At 45.6% G+C, this 14,138-nt stretch overlaps 1 protein-coding gene across 5 annotated transcripts in view; it reads right to left on the bottom strand.

The window, feature by feature from the left end:
* Positions 1–14,138, bottom strand: part of TMC5 (transmembrane channel like 5) — a 78,058-nt gene that overhangs the window by 25,944 nt on the left and 37,976 nt on the right. For all 5 annotated transcript variants that reach the window (XM_043455747.1, XM_043455750.1, XM_043455751.1 and 2 more), the window contains exons 6-12: positions 12,773–12,872; positions 10,036–10,123; positions 9,022–9,270; positions 6,778–6,929; positions 4,785–4,929; positions 3,742–3,897; positions 563–714 (exon numbers count right to left, since the gene is read on the bottom strand). In XM_043455747.1, the coding sequence (XP_043311682.1) occupies positions 563–714; positions 3,742–3,897; positions 4,785–4,929; positions 6,778–6,929; positions 9,022–9,270; positions 10,036–10,123; positions 12,773–12,872 (1,042 nt within the window). The remainder of the gene's footprint in view (positions 1–562; positions 715–3,741; positions 3,898–4,784; positions 4,930–6,777; positions 6,930–9,021; positions 9,271–10,035; positions 10,124–12,772; positions 12,873–14,138) is intronic.

The raw sequence follows: 14,138 nt of genomic DNA, 5'->3' as shown, positions 1-14,138 counted from the left end.
CTCTAGCACATACAATGCCTTTCTGGGGATCACAAAAAGGGATCCTTTCCCAGCCAATTAATCGCCAAAAGCATCCCCTCAACTTCAACTTCCCCCTCCAACCAACCATTTAGAAGGTTAAATGACAGAAATGAACCTGTTCCTCCTGGCTGATTCAGTGGGTACTTAGCCTCATAGTCGGACTCATGGGAACTCTGGATGATCAGTTCCCACATGATGTCTTAGCCAAGAACATTTGTGCAATGCACAACCTACTTGCCCATACATCTCATAACAGAACCATGCTCCTCAAGCTGGCAGCAAGATAAGCCATTACTGGGAAAGCTTATCTGGGAAAGATAAGCCATTACTTTAAACAAAGGGCAGGTGTACCCAATTATTGTATTTCTTTGGGGCTCTTTGGATTTTATGACTAGTAACTCATACCATAAAAACATAATCTATTCTTGAAATTCTTTCTGGAAAACAGAACTTTGATACTTAAGTGTAACCCTTTCTAGTTTCCATCCCACTTCCCTCCGTGACAATGGAGGCTGGAGTAAGGAGTGACAGCCACACCTACCGGATCAGGAGGGTATAGACTTCGTGTCTCGGCATCTCGTAGCGCTCCACCAGCCTGAACATGGAGTAGAAGCGAGGCACAACCAGGTTGATGCAGGACACAACGAAAGGCAGTAAAAGCACCGCCCCAGGGTTACTGTGGTTCGCCAGGAACTGCAGGGGATGGAGGGAGAGAATCAAGTTGCTGACTGTACATTGGGCCCCTCTCTGCCTGACTCAGAAGATCCCCCGAGGTGGGAAAACCCCAGAAGTAGCTCCTCTGAGATTAGCTATTAAAGTACCACTTACCAAGCACTTGCCCTCGGCTGAGAATTACTCACATGATGCTTTAATTCCCACTATAGCCCAATAGGTGGGTGTTAATAGACTTAACTGATAGACAATCTGAGGCTGAGAAAGGCAAAGATGCTCGCCCAGGGTTCCCCAGCTAGGAACTGGCAGTTTTGAACCCAGGTCTATCAGACTCAGGGACCTATGGCCCAACAGCCATTCTGTGACTTTACTTTCCTCACCAAGAGGTGTGGAAACATGAGAATGTGCTCCAGGCTGCTGGAAGAAAAGCTCGCGTTATCAAAGCTACGACGCAAGGGAATTTCTCCTCTGCTCTGCTGCGTGCACTTGTTCATTTCACCAAGCTTGACCTGTCCTCGGGTGCTGAATCAGGGGCAAGGGGAGCCTCTGCTAGCCCATCCTGCTCTTTTCTATGCGGGTCAGAGGGGTGCCCCTGCCTTCGTGTGGACACCACCCTGGCATTTGGCTGGAGTGAAGCCTATGCCGCCCCTCTGCCAGGCACTCTTGGGGTAAGAGATTCTAGTGGATTTATCTGATGCCTGAAAGTTCCCCTATTTCCCACCTGAAGCTTGACAATGCCTCTACTTACCTCTGGATAGCTTTGAAAACACCACTTGCACTTTTGCAGTATTTTTGGAGCCAGAGTAACTTAGGGTCAAATGCTGCATCCCTCCCTGTGCTTATAAGCTGAAGCTTTGGAACCACAAGCATAGCTTCTCTGAGCCTCTTTCCTAGTCTGCCTGATGGGGAGATTATCATATAACCCACAGAGACACTCTAAGAATTAAGTGAGACCACATAAGGGGCTTCCCTGGTAGCTCAGTTGGTAAAGAATCCTCCTGCAATGCAGGAGACCCAAGTTCGATTCCTGGGTTGGGAAGATCTGCTGGAGAAGGGATAGGCTACCCACTCCAGTATTCTTGGCTTCTCTGGTGGCTCAGCGGGTAAAGAATCCACCTGCAATGTGGGAGAGCTGGGTTCAGTCCCTGGGTTGGGAAGATCCCTTGGAGAAGGGAAAGGCTACCCAGTCCAATACTCTGGCCTGGAGAATTCCAGAGACTGCATAATCCGTGGGGTTGCAAAGAGTCGGACACAACTGAGTCACTTTCACTTTCAAATAAGGAAAGGCCCAGCTGCAGAGCTGCTAGATGACATGGCTGGGGGCACCATTCATGTGAAATTGTAGCTGCCAATGAATGTGCCTCCTCGAGCTGTGCAGAGGGTTGATCCCGCCTGGCACAGATGTTCAAACAACGGGAATGACTCTTCTCCTCCTCCTTCACTCCTCCATCACTTCAGGTGAGTGTGAAGAAAACCTTCGGAGTCAAGGAGAAACTCGGAAGTCCTCTTTATACTTATAGCTGCCCTGTCACACCTTCCAACCCAGGCAGACAGTGCCAGGCCCTGGAGGACTGGGACTCAGGTTCAGCTCTTTCATGGCAAACCTTAATATCAACCCTTAGGTTTGTATCATTTCACACCCATTTCTTGCTGGCTCCTCCTCCATTGGGTTGAGCACCTACTATGTACCAGGAGCTGGGTCAGGTGCCTGGTTATTCTTTTGAAGAAACAAATGCGTCAACAAGCATTTTCAAGGCTGCATGTGACAAGCGCATGGGAAAGACTGAAGAGTCAGGCGCACCTGACTCAATCTAGTAAAGGAGGTGATGGTGAGAAAAGATGTCCTGGAGGACGTGTCACTCATGCTGAGGTCTAGCGGGAGAAAAGGAGGAGTTTGCCAGATGAAGGGGAGGGGCGGCAGTGTAGAATGAACTGCGTGTTTCCCATCTAGAGATAAGGGAAAACATGGCGCGTTCAGGGAACTAGGGCCACATCATTTAGTGTTGCTGGTGTGGTCTATAGCTGGTCGTGGGGTATTGAGACTAAAGATGTGGGCAGGGGCCACATCACAAAAGATCTATCAATCATGCCATGGAGGGTAGGTTTTATATTTAGAGTACTGGGAAGACAATAAACAAAGAGACACAATCAGACCAACCTGTACCACAATTCTAGGGGTCTGCAAAATCAGCTACACTTAGCCCCATTTCCAGAAGAGAAGCTGAAATGCACAGAGAAACAGTACTTTGTCCACCCAGCTAATTAGTCTCAGAGTTCATATCATTAAAAAAAAAGTTAACATTCCTTTATCACCCACAGTACCAGGTACTAAGTAGACTCTTCACATAACTTTTCTCTAGTCCAGACCACACACCTAACAAAGCAGGTATTGCAATTTATAGGTAAGGAATTAGGGGCTTGGGAAGACTAAAGTGAAGGTGTTAGTCACTCAGTCATGTCCAACTCTTTGCGACCCCATGGACTGTAGCCTGCCAGGCTCCTCTATCCATGGGAATCTCCAGGCAAGAATACTGGAATGGGTTGCCATTCCCTTCTCCAGGGGATCTTCCAGACCCACAGATCAAACCTCAGTCTCCTGGGTTGCCGGCAGATTCTTTACCATCTGAGCCACCAGCGAAGCCTGTGGGAAGAGTAAATCACTAGCCAGATTCCATTGGTTCATAATATTTATTAAGTGTCTACTTGGTGTAAGAGAGGCATTAGGGATATAATAACAAAGGAGGACACCAGAATCTGATCCCAGGTCTGTGGCCAAAGTTCCCATCTCTCCACTAGCCCAGAGCCTCCACCCTGAGATGTGCACACACATCCCCTGGGGATGTTCTTATGATGCAGATTCTGGGTCCATGGACCAAGAGAGGGACCCAGGATTTTGCACTTTTAAACAAACTTCCTCCTAGTGGCAATGCTGCTGGCCACAACCTTGTTTAGGGTGGTGACCAGGACCCCACCTGCCCCCTCCTGCATCCCGTCCCTTCACCTGCTTCTCTGCGCTCTGGACCCTGGATCTCCTGCCTGTCTGGTTACCTGTAAATTGTTCTCAGCCAGGTAATAGACGGCTACACAGCAGGTGATGGCCACTCCGGAAGACACAACCCAGGCTGCCACGTGGGCAGAGAAGCGGACAAACCGCTGATTGAATGTTAACTTGACGTTCTCCTGACGGATTTCTGACAGGTTCTCCTGTAAACACAAGGAAGTCAAGTTTACTTGCAGAACCCCTACACTGTCAGCAAAGATCACCACCCCTGGGGTTTGGGGCTCTCACAGGGACACAAACCCACGGGCGTGAGAGTGGGAAAAAGCACCATGAACTTGGATTAGGAGACCTGTAGGAAAATCTCTAATGGGCAAGAACCCCCCATCGCTTCATTGAATACCTTTTCCATCTCAGAGGGAAAGAGATTGGGACCATGATCTTGAGAGAATACACTGAGGCCATAGGGCCTTCTTGAAGAATAAATAAGGCTGAGGAACCCTCGGCAACCCTCTTGTCAAAGCCCCTTAGTTTATAAATTCTGCTTGCTCTTTTTTTCTCTTAAATAATTTTCTATAGATCATGGTTTGTCAACCTTAGCTCTATTGACATTCAGAGTTGATAAATCTGTTTTGAAGGCTTGTCCTGTGCACCGCGGGATGTTGAGCAGCATCTTGGCCCCTACCCACTAGATGCTGGTAATACACACTCCTCTGCAGCAACAATCAAAAAAGCCTCCAGACATTGCCCTGTATCTCTGGGGCAAGTCTGCCCCGAGTCAAAAACCACTGGATAAAATTTTAAACCTAGAACTGTGAGGTCGATAAGTATTTAACACCTTGTAACAAATTGTTAAACTGCCCTTCAGCAAGCTTATGTCAATAACAAAGTCACCACGTTGTGTGAAAATGTTCATTTCCCAACACCATCACCAGAACTGGGCATTTAAAATAGTTTTAGGTTTTTGGTTTTTTTTTGCCAATATTATGGAGAGTAAAAAATGAAACATTATTCCTTTAAGAAAAGTTACAGGCACATTGAAGGAGAAAAGAGGACTGGCCATGGGAAGGGGTGTAAAGCTAGCTCTCCTTACCCTGACTTCAGTGCTCAGATTCTTCTGTCTCAGCTTTACTGCGCTTTCATGAGTGACGGTGAAGTCCCAGCAAAAAATGAGCTTGGCGATCCCTCTGGAGTAAATGTGGGGGTTAATGAAGTTGTTCCGGAAATACCTGGCCATACTAGGAAAGGCAGAAACCAAAATACCCAAGCGTTACTAGGACAGACATTGGGGGTGCAGGGATTATAACAAGGAACAGTTCCATCATTAGTGGTGAAAGGCAACATGGAAGCGTTAGCCTGAAGTTCTGGAACAGGGCAACAGCAAACATAATAGTCAGGAGCATTGGCTTTGGGATCTGACTTTGTAATCTTTGATTGCCAGCTGGGGGGATTTTGTCATTTTAAGGGTCCTAACCCTCAGTTTCCACATCTGTATAATGGGGATAATGCTAGTTCACTATGAGAGTTGTGTTAGTTTCCTCTTGCTGCTATAACAAATTGCCCTAAACTTACTGGCTTAAAACAACATGTATTCTTACTAGAGGTCAGAAATCAGAAAACGGGTCAACAATCAAGGTATTGGCAGAATCATATTCCTTCTGGAGACTTTGGAGGAAAATCTGTTTCCCCGCCTTTTCCAGCTTCTAGATACTGCCTGCATTTCCTGGCTGGTGGCTCCTTCATCTTCAAAGCTGGAAGAGTAATATCTTCTGCTCTTTCCCTGACTTTGACTCTCCTGCTTCCCTCTTTAAAGGACCCTTGTGATTGCATCGGCCCATTTTAAGATATTTAACTTAATCACTTCTGGAAAATTCCTTTTGCCAGATAAATTACCATAGACACAGTTTCTGGGGATTAGGTCATGGACACCTTTGAAGAGGGGGCATTATTCAGCCCACATCAAGAGCCAATGTAGCCCTTAGCACAGTAAGCACTCAATAAAGGCAGCTGTAATTATCATGGAGATGTCTAGGATTCATTGAAATTGGGTCCAGGAAGCACTTAGCACTAAGCCTGACATGTGAAAAAATTCTGAGCAAAATGACACTACCTTTGTAAAGTTTGCCACCATCAAGTAATAACAGCTTAAGAAACAGAAACATTTCCTAGTTCGATAGGACAAAACAAAATCTTGTTTTATTTTGGATTATCATGCTGGCAGCGAGGTTGTTATGGGCTGAACTGTACTCCTTAAAAATTAATATTTTGAAGTCCTATGACTATAATGCAAGAGACCGGGGTTTGAACTTTAGGTTGTGAAGATTCCCCTGGAGAAGGGAATGGCTACCCACTCCAGTATTCTTGCCTGGAGAATCCCATGGACAGAGGAGCCTGGAGGGCTAAAGTCCATGGGGTTGCAAAGAGTCAGACATGACCAAGAGACTAACACACACATATACATAACCCCTAGTACCTGAGAAATTGACTGGGTTTTGAGATAGGATCTGTACAGAGGTAATTAAATTAAAGTGAGATCATTTAAGTGGGCCCAATCCAACATGGCTGGTGTCCTTATAAGAAGGGGATGTTAGGACTCAGATATGCATGGAGGGTAGATCATATGAGGAGAGAGTGGGAAGGTGGCTGTCAGCAAGCCGGCGAGAGAATCCTCAGGAGAAACCAAACCTGCTGAAACATCTTGAACTTGGATTTCTAGCATCCTGAATTTGAGGGGAAAAAGAATGTTGTTGATTAAGCCCTCCAGTCTGTGGTACTTTGTTACAAAGACCTATTAAGCTAACAGGTTTAACAGATTGAACATTGACAACTGTCAATTTACAACCATTCATCAAAACTACCTGAGTCACTGCATCCTTATTTTCAGACTGACCAATTTCTTTAAAAGCACATGAAAATTTCTCTTCCTCTGTCCAAACTTACGCTTTATGTTCTAAGACAACAAAGGATTAGATAGGAGTAGAAAGTTGAAATTGCAGAGAAACTGTTCCCCCGGTAACTTTTGAGTCTCTAAAATTTTTCCTAAAACTATAAAGAGCTTAGAATCAGAAAATGCAAACATTCCATACCTGAAGAGCAAACTAAAAAAGCAGACGACCAAACACCCTCCAATTGTAAAGATGTAGGCCAGCTGCATGTTGTAGGAGGCCCCGCTGTTGCCATGCCGGATCGTAGAATTGGTGTAAAAGCCATAGTACATCACTGTGTTAGTAAAATAACCCTGAAAAGGACAATAAATTCCAGGTCAGGTGGATCTCTCAAGAAAGCAATGAATGACTATGGGCAGTAGAGTTTACTTTTTCCGTATACAAGAAGCCTGTACTGGTCAGTTTAGACATTTTGTTTGCCAGGAAAGAGGCAAACAAGGCCACTGAGAACCTAGACGTCTTATCACAAGGCTCTTAAGGTGGAAAGGAATTGCAAAGCAACACAACTTTACAATGGAGGGGCCCAGTGATACCACCTGAACCCAGTGACCAAGCCAAGAATGACTAAAAGCAGGACAGCCAGTTGTTACGTGCCTCTGTCATCTATTAAGTATTATGGCCAAGTGTTTAAAATGAAACAAACCAAGTCTTTAGGTCTAAACTTCAATTGATAGGAAATCAGGTGCCTGTGTAAATCTGAGGAACAAATTAGACCTGGAGGAAACAATTCAACAACTACATGTACATTCCAATGTTCTTTTCTACCTTCCACAGTTGTCTAATTGTTTCCTGCAGGTCTCTCTAATTTGTTCCTCTAATTTATACAGGCCCCTTATTTCCTTAAAAAACTAAAAACAGAACTACCACATTACCCAGCAGTCCCACTACTGGGCATATACCCTGAGAAAACCATAATTCAAAAAGATACATATACCCCATTGTTCATTGCAGCACTATTTACAATAAACAGAACATGGAAATAACCCGAATGTCCATCAACAGATGAATGATAAAGATGTGGTACATATATACAATGGAATATTACTCAGCCAGAAAAAAGGAACAACATCGGGTCATTTGTACAGATGTGGATCGATATAGTCTGTCATACAGAGTGAAGTAAGTCAGAAAGAGAAAAGCAGATATTGTATATTAATGCATATATGTGGACTCTAGAAAAAATGGTACAGATGAACTTGTTAGCAGCACAGGAATACAGAGGCAGATATACAGAACAGACATGTGGACATGAGGGTGGAGGAGAGGAAGGTGAGATGAATTGGGAGAGTACAACTGACGTGTATACACTACAATGTATAAAACAGATCGCTAGTGGGGACCGGCTCTATAGCACGGGGGCCTCAGCTCAGCGCTCTGTGATGACCTAGACGAGCAGGATGGCAATGGGGGTGAGAGGGAAGTCCACGGGGGAGGGGAGATATGTATACATATGACTGATTCACTTCATTGTGCAGCAGAAACCAACTCATTGTAAAGCAACTACATTCCAATTTAAACAGGTTATCCCTTTTATTTTTTTTTCCAACCATTCAAAAATGTGGAAACCAACCTTATTTTGCAGGCTATAGAGAAACAGGTGGTGAGCCAGATTTGGCTCTGGAGCTATTTGTCTATCCACAGAATCTCAGTGGCAGAAACCTCTTCTAGAAGGTAAATTCACAAGGTGGGAGCTATGTGCTCCAATAAAGCACTTGGTAGATACACTGTGGTTGTTAATAAAGAGGATAACATGGATGTGTATTCACGCTCAACATACAGAGTAAAGCAAAAAATGTTGCAAAGCAAGACTTGTATTATCTCACCCTCCTTTTATTTAAAAAAATATTTTAGTATTATCGACTTGTGTATCTATGTATCTATGACTGTATAGGATGAAAAATGTGGTGGATAAAGATACACTCCAAACTAGAGGGGTAGACAAAAGAGTGAATGTGAAATAGACTTTTTCTTAATTTGTTCTCTGCTATACTAGGAAAAATTTTTTTTAAAGAAGCACTGTATTTTGTAGAAGGAAAATTAAAAAAAGGTAGATCTATGAACACCAATATGAGATGGTGGAAGGAAGCAAGTCACAGGAAGTCCATACGAATAATTCATCTTTTGTTTAAAAATAAACGATGTGTATGTCTGTGCATAACATGCCCATAGGTGTGCAGAGAAGAGGATTCTGGACAACAGGAACTGTTAACATGGTCACCTAGGGAGACAGAAATTCTCCCGAAATTGTGTGTGTGTCACTTTGGAGAAAAAGAGAAAGCATTTTACACACCCGTTTTCGCATCAGTTGACTCTCAGGCAAATGAGAGGCCTAGAAGGGCGCCAGCAGGGTTTCCAAGTATGAACTCCAGGTGTGGGAGCACTTACCGCCCCGGTTAAAAATTCCAGTCCAGTGAATTGGAGGTGGTTCTCCTGTGTCACAGTCAGCTGAGGGATGATGATGAAGCTGAAGGTCACAATGAACGAGAAAATGTTGAACTTCAAAAGCCACCTCAGAAAGTTGAAATAGGAGAGGACGCTGGTGCCGAACTTGCCTCCGATGACCTTGAGCGTCTTCTGCCACAGGCTGATGGAATCGAGCAGTTCTGACAGGTTGTTCTTGAACCTTCGGTATGCCTGGGGGTGGACACAAAGTGGAGGGCTGGACGGCCCCTCAACAAATACCTACCGAACAGGCCTGACAATAGCAAGAGGCCACCACTTCTGAGGCCCTTGGACATCAAGCCAGTCAACCCTAAAGGAAATCAACTCTGAATATTCACTGAAAGGACAGATGCTGAGGTTGAAGCTCCAGTACTTTGACCACCTGAGGCAAAGAGCTGACTCATTGGAAAAGACCCTGATGCTGGGCATGACTGAGGGCAGGAGGAGAAGGGGGAGACAGGATGAGATGGTTGGATGGCATCATCATCGCCGCCACTCCCCTGGACATACCCCTACTCTCAGCCCATATTAGGAACCAGCCTGCCCCTACCTTGGGGAGCAAGCTAGAGAACCTGCTACTTGTTTTTGCAAGGGCCCTAGTAAAGACTTGCCAGAATTTCTTATCTGGCCTCTTATCAATTTCTATTGATTGAGGAAGGCCAAGGACCTGGGTCGGTATCACTATTATTTATTATCTTCCTAGGTTTGCTGTTGAAGGCGACACTCACAGTAGCTAGGCCGCCCAAATAACTAAATAACTCTGCAGTTCCTTAGACCTTCCTATGCCCACATGTTTTCCCCACACCTGAACTGACCCAATTTCTACGTTCTTTCAAGGAAACAGCCCTGAATTTTGGTTTTTCCTTCCTGTGAGTCCCCTGTCATCCCCACTCTCCCCACTCCCTGGTTTCACCCTCCTCTGTGCCCATTTACTGACCTCAGTAAAGACCGACTTACCAGTGAGATGGAGTTCAGACACTGGGCACAGCAATTGAGCTCCAGGATACGACGGGACTGCTTACTTTTCTCTTTGTCGACCATTTTCCTGTGGGAAAGGGCAGGAGAAAGTGAGACACCAATGCGGTGATGCATCCATCCCCTTGGCATTTCTTGAGTGCCTGCCACGTGCCAGGCACAGTCCCAGGTGGTGACACAGACGGATCTCCCCAGCTGCTGGAGCAGACACCTTAGTTGGAAGAGGAAGAAAACAAATAAGAAATGTAACCATAAAGTAGGTAAACAATATAAGATAATAGAAGGTGAGTGGTACTATGGGAAAGAGGAGGGGAAAACAGCAGAGTAAGGAGAGGGGAAACACTGGGATGAAGACCCTGTTATGATTTGAATAGCGCCTTATTTGCACAAAGTCTGGAAGGAGAAGAGGGGGTTAGTCTGTGGATAAGGGACTGTCAGAACACAGGAAACAGCCAACTCGAAGCCCCAGGGAGGCCAGGATGGGCAGGAATGAGCAGCGGAAGGGTAGAGAGTGGGAGTGATAACTGTGGGTAAGTGGCTGGGGTCTTAGAAGACAGTGGATCTCAACCAGGAAGATTTTTGGCCTCAAGGGATATTTGGGTACGTCTGGAGATTTTTTGGTTGTCAGACTGGGGGTTGGGAGTGCCGCTGACATCTAGAGGCCAGGGATGCTGCTGTATATACCCTACAGTGAACAGGACAGCCCCCCAAACATAGAATAATCCTGACTCAAATGTCAGATTGAAAATCCTGCTGTGAAGTCTTTTGGGTCATCACAAGGCCCTCACTGTGTGACAGACAGAGCCAAGCAGAGTTTGAAACGGAAGAGTATTTCCAAAAAGATCCAGCTGCAGTTGTTCTCTTTACTTTTCCGTGAACTCATTACTCTCCTTTGCTCTGGGCTCTTTCCTTTGGCCCAGCCAAAGGCCCACCCCCACAACACCATCTTCCAAAGCTTAGTTCCCAGATGTCCCCTACTTTGCCCAAGTGGACTGTTAACTCTAGTCCTGTTATCTTCTAGTCCTTCCCCCCTCCCTCCTCCTTCTACCTTGATTTGGCCTGATATTCTATCATTTATAAGTTACTTGTTGACCAGTCTACTCTCCCTGCCAGACTCTGAACCTCAGAACAATTACATCATTTATTTACACACATACAATTATTTATTAGCAATTGCATCGACTCCACTACCATCCTTGTGCTTAGTCGCTCAGTCATGTCCAACTCTTTGTGACCCATGGACTGTATCCCGCCAGGCTCCTCTATCCATGAAATTTCCCAGGCAAGAGGCAAGAATACTGGAGTGGGTTGCCATTTCCTTCTCCAAGGGATCTTCCCGATCCAGGGAGTGAAACTTTCATCTCTTGGGTCTCCTGCACTGGCAGGCGAATTCTTTACTACTGTGCCACCTGGGAAGCCCTGTCAACTCCTACAAATTGCAAAAAGAAAAATGCTGAGGAATGAAAATGCAAGAAGGGCTGAAGGCTTAAACAGCCCTCACTCTTGCTTTTGAACTCCTGGGCTTAGAAAGCTTCTGAGGTTTTGTTTGTTTGGGTTTTGTGTCCCCGTTCTCTGCCCCGACCCCTGCACCTGCCCGGTACAGCTATGGCTTGCAGGATCTTAGTTCCCCTACCAGGCATTGAGCCCAGGTCACAGCAGCGACAGTGCCAAGTCCTAACCACTGCATCACCAGGGAACTCTCCCCTTACACACACCTTTCTTCTAAGAGGAGTTTAAAATTTACAGAGAAGTTACAAAAACAATACAGGAAATCCCCATCTCCCACTCACCATTTCCTCTGCTAACATCTTACATTTCTATGGTAGGTTGGTTGCAACTAAGGAACCAACGTCAGTGTGTAACTTTTACCTAAACTCCAGACTATCCTGACTTGACCAGTTTTTCCATAGATGCTCATTTTCTATTCCAGGACCCGTCCAGGACACCACATCGCATTAGTAGTCATGTCTCTTTAGAACCTTCCAGTCTGCGACCATGTCTCAAACTTTCCTTCTTTTTGATGATCTTGACAGTTTTGAAGAATACTGCTCAGGTATTATGAAAACCGTCCCTTGATTACGCTTTCTCTGCTTTTTTTTTTTCTCTGGTTAGACTAGTGTTGTGGGTTTTAGAAGAGAGTACACGGGGATGGGGGGCTTCCCAGGTGGCTAAACTGGTAAAGAACATGCATGCCAATTCAGGAGGTGCAAGAGATACAGGTTCAGTCCCTGGGTTGGAAAGATCCTCTGGAGAAGGAAATGCAACCCACTCCAATATTCTTGCCTGGAGAATTTCATGGACAGAGGAGCCTGGTGGGCTGCAGTCCATGGGGTTGCAAAGAGTCAGACACGACTAAGCATGCATGCACACACACACACACACAGAGGACTCTTTGATCACATAACTTATCTCTGGGGATGTTAGTCTTGAGCACCTGGCCCAGGTACGATTAGCCAGACTTGACTCCGGGAAGTGATGTCCCCCTCTTTCCCTCCTCCACTCTCTGGAAGCAGGTCACTAAGCAGAGCCCACAGTCCAGGTGACCAACACACATTACGTGGAATTCTTCGGTAGGAAGATTGCCTCTTCCCTTGCGTTTCTTTCTTTTTCTTTCTTTTTTTTTTTTTGCATTTATTTCTTATCTTTCTGACATGAGACAAAGGTAGAAGACTAAGGTTTCCATGAAATCTGTGCGAGGAAAAAAACTTTTGGTCCATACCTAAGGTTCCTTTTTTCTTCCATGGTCCTTGGCTGATTCCTAATGGCTTTAATTCTGTCTCTAGATGTCATGGGTATCAGAGACTCGATCAACTTTTGTCCTGCAGGAAAAATAAATGGAGATTAATTTTTTTTAAAATTTTTAACAGAATAATAGCAATTGAAAATATGGTGCTAAAGATCTAGAGCATGTTTTTATGAGTGCACAGGAAAGAATATGCAGACTTGGTGAGCTGAAAAGTCACAAATAAAAACAAGAAGATGGTGCATACATATGTGACATCTCAAAGCCAAAGCACATGACAGTTTGTATGCAATTCCAATTCCGTGTTTTCCTTTTTCCTATGACACGGCACATTCAGCAAAGCCAGAATGTGTGGTCAACCTGGTTCTTTTCTCTCTGTAATTTCCTGCATGACTTTCTCTCACCCCCCTGAGCTTCAGGCCCAAGCATCTTCTTTACTTTTCTTGACTGTTGTCTTATGCTCTTCCACCCCTAGAATGATGTCCCCTCTCCTCTCCCAAGAACTCAGATTCACACTTTAGGTCCACATGGCAGATGCTGTGATCACCTACCCCACAATCACCTCTCCTTTTTAATAGGATCCCAATTCAGTTTAGGCATCTACCCGCCTCCCTCCCACGGTCTTGGGCTTCTGCAGGGTGGGGTTCACCTCCAGGTTCTCATCGCCAGGGCCCAGCAGGCCCTGTGAGTCTGAGTCTATCTCGATGGCCCCAGCCCCCAGCAGGTGACCTGTTTAGCTCCAGGTATGTGATAACATTGGCGATTCTGAGAGGTAGTCTGCTGAAGGGTTGCATGAAAAAGGTTTCTTCCTTCTCAAGAAAGCAAGACTCAAAAAACAAGGAAAAGGCAGTGCTGTCTCCCTCTGGGTGGGTTGTGTCTGCATGGCACTTGGCCCCATCCATAATAGGGGTGGGGAGCGGCGGGGGCCACCGGGCCCATGGCAGGAGTGGCTGGCTCCTGGCCCTGTTGTTGAGCTACATGGGAACCCTCCTCTCAGTGACATAGCTGAAGCGGAGGGAGAATTCCCGGAAGAGAGCCTCCAAATCACTTGGCTGAAGATGAGGAATTGGAGTATCTCCTAAGAGAGACGTGGGGACAGACAGAGGAATAAAGGTGAAGAAGGAAAAAAAGCCCATAAATACGGGGAGACAGCAATGTGACAAGAGATGCCCCATCTTTCAACAAAGGAGCTAAACTCATAAAATGCTTTGGTGTGAATAGATTTCCCCTTCCTTTTAGAAGTCACTGAGAATGGCTGGACTTCATGCCTGGAGTATTACGGGGAGAAAGAGAAACAACATCTGGGAAACAGTGTTTGATGTCAGGAGCTGTGAGGCAAGGG

This window comes from Cervus canadensis, chromosome 32 (assembly GCF_019320065.1).
Source record: "Cervus canadensis isolate Bull #8, Minnesota chromosome 32, ASM1932006v1, whole genome shotgun sequence".
Lineage (NCBI taxonomy): Eukaryota > Metazoa > Chordata > Mammalia > Artiodactyla > Cervidae > Cervus > Cervus canadensis.
The sequence above is the reverse complement of the archived record's forward strand: the minus strand, read 5'-3'. Positions and strand labels throughout refer to the sequence as shown.